The 12,515-nt window shown below is 37.6% G+C and overlaps 1 protein-coding gene across 11 annotated transcripts in view; it reads right to left on the bottom strand.

Moving 5' to 3' along the window:
• Positions 1-12,515, bottom strand: part of LOC122812836 (protein 4.1-like) — a gene marked incomplete at its 3' end in the record, with an annotated part of 3,376,257 nt that overhangs the window by 1,798,174 nt on the left and 1,565,568 nt on the right. For all 11 annotated transcript variants that reach the window (XM_044084885.1, XM_044084929.1, XM_044084895.1 and 8 more), the window contains 1 exon segment: positions 1,881-1,962. In XM_044084885.1, coding sequence (XP_043940820.1) covers positions 1,881-1,962 — 82 coding nt within the window.

Genomic DNA, 12,515 nt, shown 5'->3' with positions numbered 1-12,515 from the left:
TAATCCTGATCACCTTGTTCTGTTGGACATATCAACTTATCCCACTTGATCCTTGCCCTCTTCCCCTCCAAGATAAATTCCTTCAACTCTTTATTATTGTCCACAACGTCTTATCTAACTGATAAAAACATGCCCGACCTATATATAAAACGAAAGGGACTAAATATTTTCACTTCTTGTATCCTCCTATCCATAAACATGAGCATCCAGTTTCAGTTTTTGTATTATCCTTTGTTTCATCTCTTCCCACATATCCTTGGCTGCCACAACAGAATCCTTTTTAATCCATACTCCTAAATACTTCATTTTATCATGTCCCCATAAATATGGGTATTGCTGGACCACTTTATGTGTGGGTACATGGTATACTGCTATAGCCTTTGTTTTATCTTCATTAGTTTTATATCTCTAAAAGACGTGAAACAGTCTCAAAATGTTCCACAACACTGACATGTCCTTTACTGATTTTATTATATACAAAATATCATCTATAGATAAAGCCAACTTTTCTTGATTATCACACCAATTATGTCCTAGAATTTCTGAATCCCTTATTTTCTTTGCAATTTGCCTCTAAATATAAAGCAAATAAAGGGGGAAAACAGAACACCCTACCTGTATCCTCTGATCTGAAACAACTTGTCAGAAGGGAACTCTCCTAGTTTAATTTTTGCCTCCATTCCCCCACATATCCTCCTAATTTCACCTTATTATTGCATCAAGGAATACAAATGATTCTGTTACCCTACTGATAAAAACCCAGCTTACTTTGTCAAATGCTTTCTCTGCATCAAGATTCATCAACAGCAGTGGTATTTTCTTACACTATGCTTCCCCCGGATCGTCATTGTTCTGTTAATGTCGTCAAATATTTGTCTCCCCTCCACAAAATCACATTGATCCATCTCTATCAATTCTGACATCAACTTTGCCATTCATTTAGGTATTATACACAAGCACTTTGTAATCATGGTTTAGAATTGAAATGGGCCTATATGAAGCTGGATCTGATGGGTCTTTACCATCGTTAGGTATAACATCCACCACAGCTTTATTACAGGATTTTGGTGTGTCCTTTCCTTTTAAAATACTGTTAAAACAAAACATTCCAGATCTTTATAACTTTCTTCACTCCCAACATCCAAACTTCCACAGGAATACATCCACTCCTGGGTACTTTCCTACAGATTGAGTGTACATGACAATTTTTATCTCATCTCCTGTTAATTCTTGAGCCTCATCTACCCCTAACCTTGGCATGGTTAAATATTTCTATTCTTGCTCCTTCTCGATTTCCACATTTCTCTGCTTTAGACAAATTTTCATAACATTTCTGAAATACCTCTAATAACTCTACATGATCTCTGGTTATTTTTCTTATGGGCTTCAACCCTTTATACCATCTGTTGCCCAATTCATTGTGCTAGAAGTTTTTGTGCTCTGGGGTTATGCATTGCATCCCATGATGGTCATGTGATGGGGATGTGAGATTTGGCAAGCCCCATCTGCCAACTACATGACTTGACTACAACTGTTAATAAAGTCACTTGGTCAGATCGGTATCAAGATATACAAAGGTGACTTCTTTAACTCTGAGTACCTGGTCATTCACTAAATGCTTAAAATCTTTACAAATCTCGTCTCTTCTATGTTGAAGCTGTATTCTGATTACTGAGAAATGTACCAAGAAGCCTAACAAATAAAACATTTTAAGTAAGCATAAAACTTCCAGCAAGGATAACTGTACCCTTGTCACGAGCCTTTAAAAACTAATTTCATGTTTCCAACAGTCATAACTGCAAATATGAAACACAGTATAACACTGTTTAAGGTCTAAAAAAAAAGTATTTCTTATCATTAAATCAACAAATAGTAGTTACCTTGTTATATCTTCTGTCAACTGAGCAGGATCGGGAGGATAAAACTTCACACTGAAGGCAAAGTTCCAAGATCCGCCTACAACTAAACACAAACACAATCATACTAAGTTTCCTTATTTAATATAGAGCTAAATATATAACATATCGCACCCTGCATTTTGATGTTACAATGATGTTCAGTATCACCCTGTTGATCCAGGTGAAGGTAAACTGGTCTAAAAATAATTGCCAAAAACATGACATTTATTTAATTTCATTATATTTACACTATATACAGAACATGAACAAATCCCTATTCATGGGAGAAAGCTCGAAGCACCATATTAACCACTTATGACAGAAAGATAATGAGCAAAGCACACCATTAAAAACTATGTTGTAAATATATCAATAGGATGCAAATGTTTTATTTACATTATCTACATTCATTTTATTAAAGTAGGTAACTTCTCCAATTCTGTGCAATTTCAAACAGATATAAAGGTAGTTACTACACTTGCAGCTGCCCTCAAGCATTGTCTGGTTAAGGGACTTGCTCAAGGTCACCACAGTAAACAAATGAGGGCTGGCAGAATCAAACACTCTACCACAGGAATTGCAGCTTACAAACCTGTTGCTCTGCTTCAGCTGCTAGACATTATGACTTTAAGTAAAGGGATGCAAAAGCCTATGCCTCTGCCATGGAGAATGTGCTCCCAACCATAGTTTTCAATCTTCCATCTCCAAAATGAGGAACACTCACCTTCATAATGTGGAACAAATGGGCAAAATGTGGAACACATACTAATGGCTTACTAACAACTTTAACTAGGAAGGTCATAGGATGGTTAAAATATGCTGGTTTTACTTATAAAGAAGATCCCTTAATGAATTAATATGATTAATTTCTATTTACCATGGATTTTACTTAAAAAAATTCCTAACACTGAATGTGTGACAGACTCTTTCAATGTGGAACTTCGAGGAACAAGAACTTTTTAAGACCCCAAATGAGGTACGTTCCTCGTAATGAGGTACACTTGAGAGGTATCGTTAACACAGCTTCTTCTAATAAAATGTTTTGTGTTTTGAAGAAGCAGTTTGTTGTTTAAGAAAGATTCAAACATTCCATAAACTTCACTTGCCTTATTCAATTCAAGAAAATAAAATAAAGGATCATTAGAAAATACACTGTAATTGCCTAGTCTGTTACTACTAGATCATGTATACTTTGGATTGTTCTGCCTCGAGTATAATCTTGCCTCTTAGTTACTAATTGTTCCTTTTATCTTTTTCTTTCCTCTTTTTTTTTTTTTTTTTTGCCATATGGCTTAGGTACTGGCTGAAAAGGGTCTTGTACCAGCCCACCCACCTAGCCATCAAACATTTAATACTATACAACTGCTAATTTTTCAGGGATGACCCAGGAGCACTTAACTGCTTAAGTGATTCATTCACAGAGTTGCACAATGTCTAGTGGATTGAGGGAATGATATCTTAGGCTTCAGGTGAAACCTCTTAGTCTTAGTCACCCTTACCTTTAATACTCAAACCAAGACTGCCAGAAAGAGTAACAACTATAAATAAAAATAAAATGCTGTATTCCTTCAGGCAGTTAATGACATCTCTACATTATGGCATTTTCCAGCATATATAAAACAAGTACTTCTGATGATGCCGTAAAGGATCCAAGAGATCTTTAAAATACCATCTTCAGCACCTTGACTAATGTCATAACGTAGGTCAAATACATGGCCTAATGCACTAAGTATTATGCTTTGTTGTTTCATGCAAGAGTATGTTTCAAACTAAACCATGACAATGTTGACACAGTGAATAACTTATTTTACTATGCTTAAGCATAGTACTGCATCACACAGATGCCTGAGGTCAGTGAAATGATTATGAGCGGGCAGGGAAATGGAAATAGGGATGGCAGACAAATGTGTTAGAGAACTACATTTCTACACGTAAAGCCATTACAACATGTCATGCAACCCAATAATCTAAAGTGTTAAGGAAGGAAAATAAATCTCATGAAAATTCAGACAAGCTCATAGCTTAAATCAAAGTACAGTTGTGTACACTTAACATAAATGTAGTTGTTCGAGTGTATTCACTGTTGCAGTCATCACATTTGGGTTATCTGCCTGCAGATAGCCCTCAGCCTGCCTGAATATCAGAGTCTTCAGATTACTGCTTCAGATGCCGTCGCTTCTTCCTTGACGTCAGGGGTATAAAACATGCAGCCGACACCATTACATCGTTTTTTTCTTGCCCCAGATGTCAGGTGCCCCCACAATAGGAAGCAATTATATGGTATGGTACACCCCCAGCAAAAAGCAAATACACATGATATAATATATGCCAAACAAGGAAAGGTAGAGCCAAGAGAAGTCGGGGGGGGGGGGCTGGAAGGAGGGTAACCAGGACTGCAAAAGTGAATACACTCGAACATCTACATTTATGGTAAGTGTACACAACTGTACTATGTTCTTCATGTTTCACTGTTGCAGTCATCACATTTGGGTTGATTCTCAAAGTTAAGGAAGGAAGGAGGAAGTTAAAGAGCATTAGGGCCAGCTATTAATCTCTGCAGGACTGCAGTGGCAAATCCAGCTCTGGATTTAGAAAAGATAGGCAAGTGGAAATGTTTGGTGAAGGTATGTACAGAGCTCCAGGTAGCAGCTTCTAGGATGTCCCTGGTAGGGACTAGTCTCATAAATGCCGCAGAGGTAGATGCAGCCCTGGTGGAATGTGATCTTATTCCCTGTGGGGTAGGTTTTCCATGGTGCTTGTAGTAGAAATGAATGCAATGGGCTATCCATTTGGAAATACTTTGCTTTGAAATAGCCTTCCCCTTTGTCCCTGCAGCAAAGCTAACTAGTAGCTGTTCAATTCTATTTGGACAGGGCTAAGCCTACGTAGTATGTGCACGTCCAGAGAGTGCAGTATTCGTTCCCCTTTGTTTTGTGGATTAGGGAAAAAAGTAGGCAAATGAATGGACTGATTTAGGGCCACAGAAGACACCACTTTGGGCATAAAGGAAGGATTAGTCCTGAGAGAAACTCTGTCCGCATGGAAGATAATGAAGTGTTCCACTGCCATGAGGGTCTGTAATTCAGACACTCTTCTAGCTGAAGTAATGGCTAGAAGGAAGGCTGTTTTCCAGGAAAGGCATTTCAACTCTGCTGTAGCAGCTGGCTCAAAAGGGGGAAGAGTGAGATTTCCCCATACAAAGTTAAGGTCCCAGTGTGTAAGCTCACCTGGGGGGGGGGGTCTTAAATTTTTGGCCCCTCTAAGGAATTGCTTTAGCAAGGGGTGAGAGAAGAGGGGTGGCTCAGTATTATAATGTGTTGAAATGGCAGAGGCATGAATTTTAATTGACGAGAAGGATAGGCCCTTGTGGAGCATTTCTGTTAAGTACTGTAGAATATGAGGTAAGCTGGGCAGCACTGTGCCCATCCCCTGAGCTAGGCTCCATGAACAGTTTCTTTTCCACTTTTTAGCATAGGATTTTCTAGTACTAGGCCTCCTTGCCTCCAGAATGACATCCAGTACCTGCTTACTGAGGGATGCTAGCAGATAGCTGAAGGAATTAGCCAGGCTGCAAGGTTCAGGGTTTGAAGCTGAGGGTGCAGAATCTGGCCCGCCTGCTGGAACAGCAGGGAAAGGGTCCGAAGCAGGTGCCATGATTGTAGCAGTGTCATACTGCGCAAGAGGGGGTACCAGTGCTGGCGTGGCCAGTCTGGTACAATCAGTATTGTCCTTGGCTTATACTGTTTGATCTTTAGTAGAACCTTCGAGAGGAGAGGCAGAGGGGAAAGGCATAAACTGAGAGGCTTTCCCAGTTGAAGGACAGGGCATCCACTTTCCAAGCTTGGCTGTGGGGAGTTCTTGTGCAGAACTTGTGCAATCGGTAGTTTTGAGGGGAGGCAAACAGGTCTACCTCTGGAGTCTCCCATTTGTTCCTCAAGAGGTTGAATATTTTGGGTTCTAGTTTCCATTCTTGTGGGTCCATGAGATTTCTGCTTAGGTCGTCTGCCAGTGAATTTAGTTTGTCTGGCAGTAATTGAGCTTGCAGGTGTACTTGGTAGCTCAAGGCTGTGTTCCACAGAGCCATGGCTAGTCTACAGAGAGGGTACGAGTGGGTTCCCCGTGCTTGTTTATGTACCACATAATTGTGGTGTTGTCTGTCTTTACCAATAGTTATCCTGTAAGAATACGGTCTTTGAAGGCTGTCGGAGCATTCTGTACAGCTAACATTTCTTTTTGATTGATATGCAGGTGCATCTGTCTCGGGTTCCATCTGCCCTGAATGCACTGCCTTGCCATGTGTGCCCCCCATGCATAGTCTGATGCGTCTGTTAGGGTTTGGGTGGCAGGGGGTAGAGTGAAAGGGAGTCTCTTGCTGTGGTAGCAGGCCTCTGCCCACCAAAGGAACTCTGTCTTCATACAAGGAATAATAGAAATCATTGTTTCCAGGTCCTGAGAATGTTGACTTAGATACCACTGGAGTTTCTCATATGCAGTCTTGCATATGGAATTAGTAAAATGTAAGAGGCCATGAACCCCAGGACTTACAGTATTTTCCTTGCAGATAGCTGGGGTTTTGTGGTCAATAGTTTGAAGTAGGTTGCCAAATAAACTTGTTTCTCCGGAGTGAGGAATGCCATCTGGGAAGCTGTGTTCAAGTTTGCTCCCAGGAATACAATCTGTTGGCAGGGTACTAGGTGAGATTTATTTTCGTTGACAGTGTACCCCAGAGAGGTTAGAAGTTTCTTTACGAATGCCAGGTGCTGTAATAGCAAGTCCTGTCTTTCTGCCTGAATAAGACAATCGTCCAAGTATGGGTAAATCTGAATATTTCTCTGCCTGCAAAATGCAATGGCTGGAGCGAGACACTTTGTGAATACCCTAGGCATAGTTGATAAGCCAAAGGAAGTGCAGACAAGTGATAGTGCTTGGAGCCTGCCCTGAAGCGTAGGTATTTCCTGCAAGATCCCCTTTATTGGGACGTGCAGGTAAGCTTTCTTTAAGTCTAGAGCTGCCAGCCAGGCATCCTTGGTTAGCATGGGAAGAAGCTGTTGCAGTTTTAGCATTTTGAATTTTGGAACTACCAGAAAGATGTTGAGAATAGAGAGGTCCAGGATAGAACTCCAGGAGTTGTCTTTTCTGGGTACCAGGAAAAAGTCTTGAATAAAAACCTTGTCCCCTTTGTTCTGCTGGGACAGGTTGAATAGCTCTGATATTGAGAAGAGAGAGAACTTGCTGTTGGGCCTCCACCCACTGATTTGGGGGTAGGTCTGGCCAACCATTTCTGGTTGGTAGTGTGTGGAACTGGAATCTGTATTCTTGGGAAACTGTTCAAAACCCATTTGTCCTGGGTAATGAGTTCCCAGTTTTTTGCATGCAGGGAGATTTTTTCCTCCTAAGGGAGCAGGTAGTTGAGAAGGGCTTGGAAGGGTTAAGGTTAAGTCATTGTGCCATTTTTCTGTAGGGGATGGCTTACTACTCCCTGCTTTGGAAGTGGGAGCCCCCCACTGTTTAGGTCTGTGCATAGCCTGAGACTGTAGCCTAGGTGGCCTGCTGTTCCTGGGTTTGGTCTGAGAAGGCCTAGAAGGGACTGGAAAGGACCAGTTCTTTGAAGGCCAATGCCTACTGAATCTGGGAGGCTGCACTTGTAGGAAATCTTTTAACAGTTTGAACAGATTTAGCTTTTTCCTCCATCCTTTTGAGTACTACTTCCGCTTTGTTGCCAAAAAGGCGGTCTTGGTTCAAGGAAGCATCCAGTAATTTAGCTTTTACATGATCTGGCAAGTTTTGTTCCTTAAGCCAAGCATGCCTTTTAATTACAGAACCAGTGATAGCAGCCCTACAAGATGCTTCTAAAGCATCAAAACCACACTGCAAATTATGTTTACCAACTTGTTCTGCAGAATGCATTAAATCCTGCAATTCTTTGTGTTCAGTACAGTCAGGAATCAACATTTTCTGTTTAAGTAGCCACATAACATGCTGCTCAAACTAACATATGAAACTGGCAATTTAAAGCCCTCATGGCAAAAGTAGCAGAAGTGTATACCTTCTTACCCCATCTACAGAATCCAAGTGTTGCGAGGAAAAAAAAAAAAAACGGTAAAATAAAGTTACTGTGCTATCTTCTCAAGCAACTGAATGAGGAAACACAGTAAATGACGGCTACAGCCAGACGTTTATTGAAACAACCAGAAATAAAAAATACATATATCAAGAGTTAAGCGCTTTCACCTATCAATTGTAGGCTTCATCAGAACTCATTCATTTTGATATTACGTCATTTTAAATAACCTTTTTGGCGCGAAACTGTACAAACATTTCCTTTTTGCTTAAAGTTGTACTGTGCCAATATTTTAAATCAACAAATGAATTTAATCAGTGAAACTTAAAATCAAATAAATATTATAAATGTTATATGCTATCACACACAGCATTACCTCGTCTGTACTTATACTGTATATGTCCTTTGTGACAACAAAGGTTTTAAATAGACGAAATATGCAACATTTAAATTTACAAAACAGTTCATATACTATACAAATCACTAATGGTTGCAAAATTCCATAAATAAAATCGAAAATTCATTAAAAGCTCTGTTGTTGAAAACCAACAGTAAATTTATATATTGTTTGTGAATATTTAATGTTAAAAAATTAGTGTTAAAAAATTCATTATAAAAAATAAATATAAATATAAAATCTATAAAAATTGCTATACTATATAAATATATGAAATTAATATAAGTGTGAATGTAATATAGGGAAATAATGTGCAAAATTGTGTGTAAGTATTCAACTCCTGCTAATACACTTGTTGATATTCATATCTGTATACTATAAATATATTTTTTTATAAAATACATAAATTAATACATTATAATAAATATGTGTATAAGTTAATTAATTCATTTCACTAATAAATAATATTAACTAAGACAAAATGTGGGTATGAATTGTACAAGAAAATAGCTTTCAGTATTTAAAATTAGTGTTTAAAATAAAATATTTAAAATTAATTGTGTTGAGGAAAACTACATATGTCACATTATCTAGTCAACAAGGGTTTTACGGCAATAGTGTCATTCAGTCCTGGTGATGTAGCAGCATCAGTATATAGCTGCCACCATATCTCTTTGTAGCTTAATACATCCTTAATATTGCCCCCTTTGGGATCTGGTTTGATATGTTCTAAAATGCCAAATTTGAAACTATGTTGGTCACCATTACTTTCTACATGTCTGTACAAAGCATTATTTATATCTTTCCTTCTGATACAGTATGAATGGTCGTAGATTCTTCTTTTGAAAGCCCTCTCAGTTTTGCCCACATAGTAAGCTGGACATTCAACACATTTAGCAATATAGACAACATAAGCTGTGTTGCAGTTGCCCTTGGCAAGTCTAATTACTGTCCTGTTACTGTTGTCTAAAATTAATTCCATGTGACCCATAATGAATCTACATTGGTTGCAATTTCCACATCTTTTGGTGGAGGTTATTGCTCCACATTCTCCACTTCTAGAATTAATTGAATTACCTATTTCTAAAATTTTTTTCAAATTGTGTGACACCTTATACACAATAAGTGGTTTGTCCCCTAATATTCTAGATAATTCAGGGTTCACTTGGAAAATGCCCCAATGTTTCACCAATATTTCCTTGACTATGTTAACAAAAGGAGTATAGGGTAAAATACAAGCCATTTTATATTTGCTTGTTAAGTTGGAATCAACCTCATAATCAGTCGAAGGGCTGACTCCTAGAATTGATTGATATCTAGTTTCCCTCTGAGATATAACATACTGTTTGACATCATGCAACATCTTTTTGTTGTATTTCCTCTCTATAAACATATTAGTTATATGCTCAACCTCAGCTATCATGTCATCATATCTAGATGTCATTCTAGCCGCTCTGATTAATTGACCCTTAAAAATATTACGCAACATCTTCCTAGGGTGGTTACTATCATATTGTAAATAATCATTCGAGAAAGTATTCTTCCTGTAAATATTAGATTTGAAACCTTCCTCATCGTGGGACACAATAGTATCAAGATACGGTAAACCATCATTGCTAATAGTGTAAGTGAATTTCAAAAAATCACTGCTATTGTTAATAAAATATATGAATTCATTAAGTTCGTTAATATTGCCTTTCCATAAGATATAAATATCGTCCAGAAACCTGGTGTAATGAAAAATGTGCGTAAAAAATACACTTTTAAATAGGATTTCTTCTTCCCAATGTAACATTACAAGGTTGGCAAAAATGGGGGCACTTGCAGAACCCATTGCCACCCCCTTACATTGTTTGAAATATTCTCCTTCGAATAATATAAAATTATTCTCCAAAACAAGTGACATACAATCCATAATCAAACAAGTTTTATCCCAGTCAAGGTTGGTATGTTTCCTAATTCTTTCGCAAAACATCTCCAAACCTTCTTTATTGGGAATACAGGAGAATAGATCTATGACATCTATAGTCACATAGTAAAGATTACTTGTATCAGTTTGAATGGGAAATTTTCTTAAGAAGTCCCATGAGTCTTTTAATAAATGGGGTATACCCAAGTAAATATCCTTGAGCCAAACGTCAACCGCCTTGCCTAATGGAAAGGTTTTTGACGTACTACCAGACACTATAGGCCTAAAGGGGGGATTGACTGGATCTTTATGAATTTTAGGGATGCCCACCAGTACCGCCAATTTAGGGTACTGCACCTTTAAATAATTATATATATCATTATTAATACGGTTATCAATCCAAAATTCCTCTAAATAGGAATTAATCCTCTGATAGGCAATATTGATTTCATTCAAAGAAACCATTGCGTAATTGCCTGTTTCAGTAAGTATAGTGTTTAACCTTGAAGTATATTCCATTTGGTCATAAATAACAATCCCCCCTCCCTTGTCCGGCTTCATAATACGTATGTTGTTGTTGTTTCTCAAATTACTTAACTCTACCCTTTCATCTTTGGACAAATTGTCCTTAATTTTGAATTTCTTCGCTGTATCAGCAAACTTATAAAGGTCCCTATGTACCTGTTTTTCAAACAGCTCAATCATGGGGTTCATATATGGAACAAATACACTTTTACTTTTTAACAAGGTGTCTCCTCCATCTAATCCTTGTATTATCTTATTTTTATTTTTATTTTGAAACATAACAGATAAATTAAGTTTACGTGTATATAATTTGGTTTCTATCAAATGATCAACCAAGTCGTATTTTGGGGTAGGAATAAACTTCATTCCTTTCGATAGTAGTTTGTGATGGACCTCATCAACGTTAAAATTTGTAAAATTGTAAATTTTAAACTCATTAAACTTGTGTGTCCCACTGTCCATCTCTGTAACGATTTCTTCAATGTCACAGTTCCCATTATTAATAGTATCTAAAATCAATTCCATTTCATCCCCTTGTATTTCATTTGTTGCTGATTCTGACCACGGTTGTAGTTCCCTGTCCTGAATCCCACTTTTTTCCAATATTGGGGATTCCAATTCCTCTGAAAATTTTGTTTATGCCATTCCTGGTCATCATAAACTTCGTTATATCCTTCTTCTAAATGTGGTTCCCCTTCCCCTCTGTTTCCACCCTCATTTCTATAAAATTGATCATCATAAAAGGTATGCTTGTAGGTTTTATTACCCCCTTCATTGTTCCATCTATACACTCTATTGTCTTTATACTGCATCAAGTCTCTGTTAATTTTCTTGCATTTTCTTTCATGAACTACTTTAGATTTCTTTTCAACTATCGTGAATTGTTTCCGATATAAGTTGTTCCATTGATCAAACAATAAATCACTTTCTATCTCCAAGTTCAGTTTTTCAACCTCCCTAATAAGTTCCAATAGTTGTTCGTCATTGTACTTAATTAACATTTTCATGTACTTAAAACCACACTCAACAAACAATTCATTAAAATCCTTTATAATAGCATCATTGATGTCAATACCCAAAGGTAATTTAAAGAAACGTAGACCCATTGGGACTACCTTTAAAGTTACACATTTATGTAAATAGGCATTCTCAATTTTAATATTGTCTAATTTGCACATTAAATTTCCCATTTTATAAATTTTATCTTTTAAGCCTAAATCACTGACAGCTTTTCTATTGGGGAACCCATCCTCCCCCTTATTAAAATTGTCATAATTACAGTCACTACTTATAAAATTGTTCAAGTTATAGCAATTGCTGATGTCCTCCTTTGTTTTTTTATAAGTATTTGATTTAATTTCAGTACCTTTGTTAGCCAAAGTTGAACCTACTGTGTGAGCGTAGGTTTTTACCGGCTTAACACGCTTATGCTTTGTCCCTGTACGAAACATGTAATCTTCATCCTCTTCAAAATCGTAAATGGAGAAGTCGAATGTAAAACCTGTTGAGTCCAATCGGTCTCCCTCTGCATTGGAATTTGCAACCTGTCCAGCTGGTAAATCGATATCAGTACTATCCACCGAAATAGCTTTACGCTGTGTAGAAAAGATTCCTTCTGAGAAACTTTCAGAAGTAGAATTAAGCTGGCCAGTTGATGTGTTCATAGGTTTACGCTTATGCGTCGCTCCAGGTTCTGCAGACTGTAATCCAATACTGGAATGGACA

This window comes from Protopterus annectens, chromosome 1.part1, assembly GCF_019279795.1.
Source record: "Protopterus annectens isolate FY-2018-M chromosome 1.part1, PAN1.0, whole genome shotgun sequence".
Taxonomy (NCBI): domain Eukaryota; kingdom Metazoa; phylum Chordata; order Ceratodontiformes; family Protopteridae; genus Protopterus; species Protopterus annectens.
This window is presented reverse-complemented; position numbering and strand designations above follow the sequence as displayed.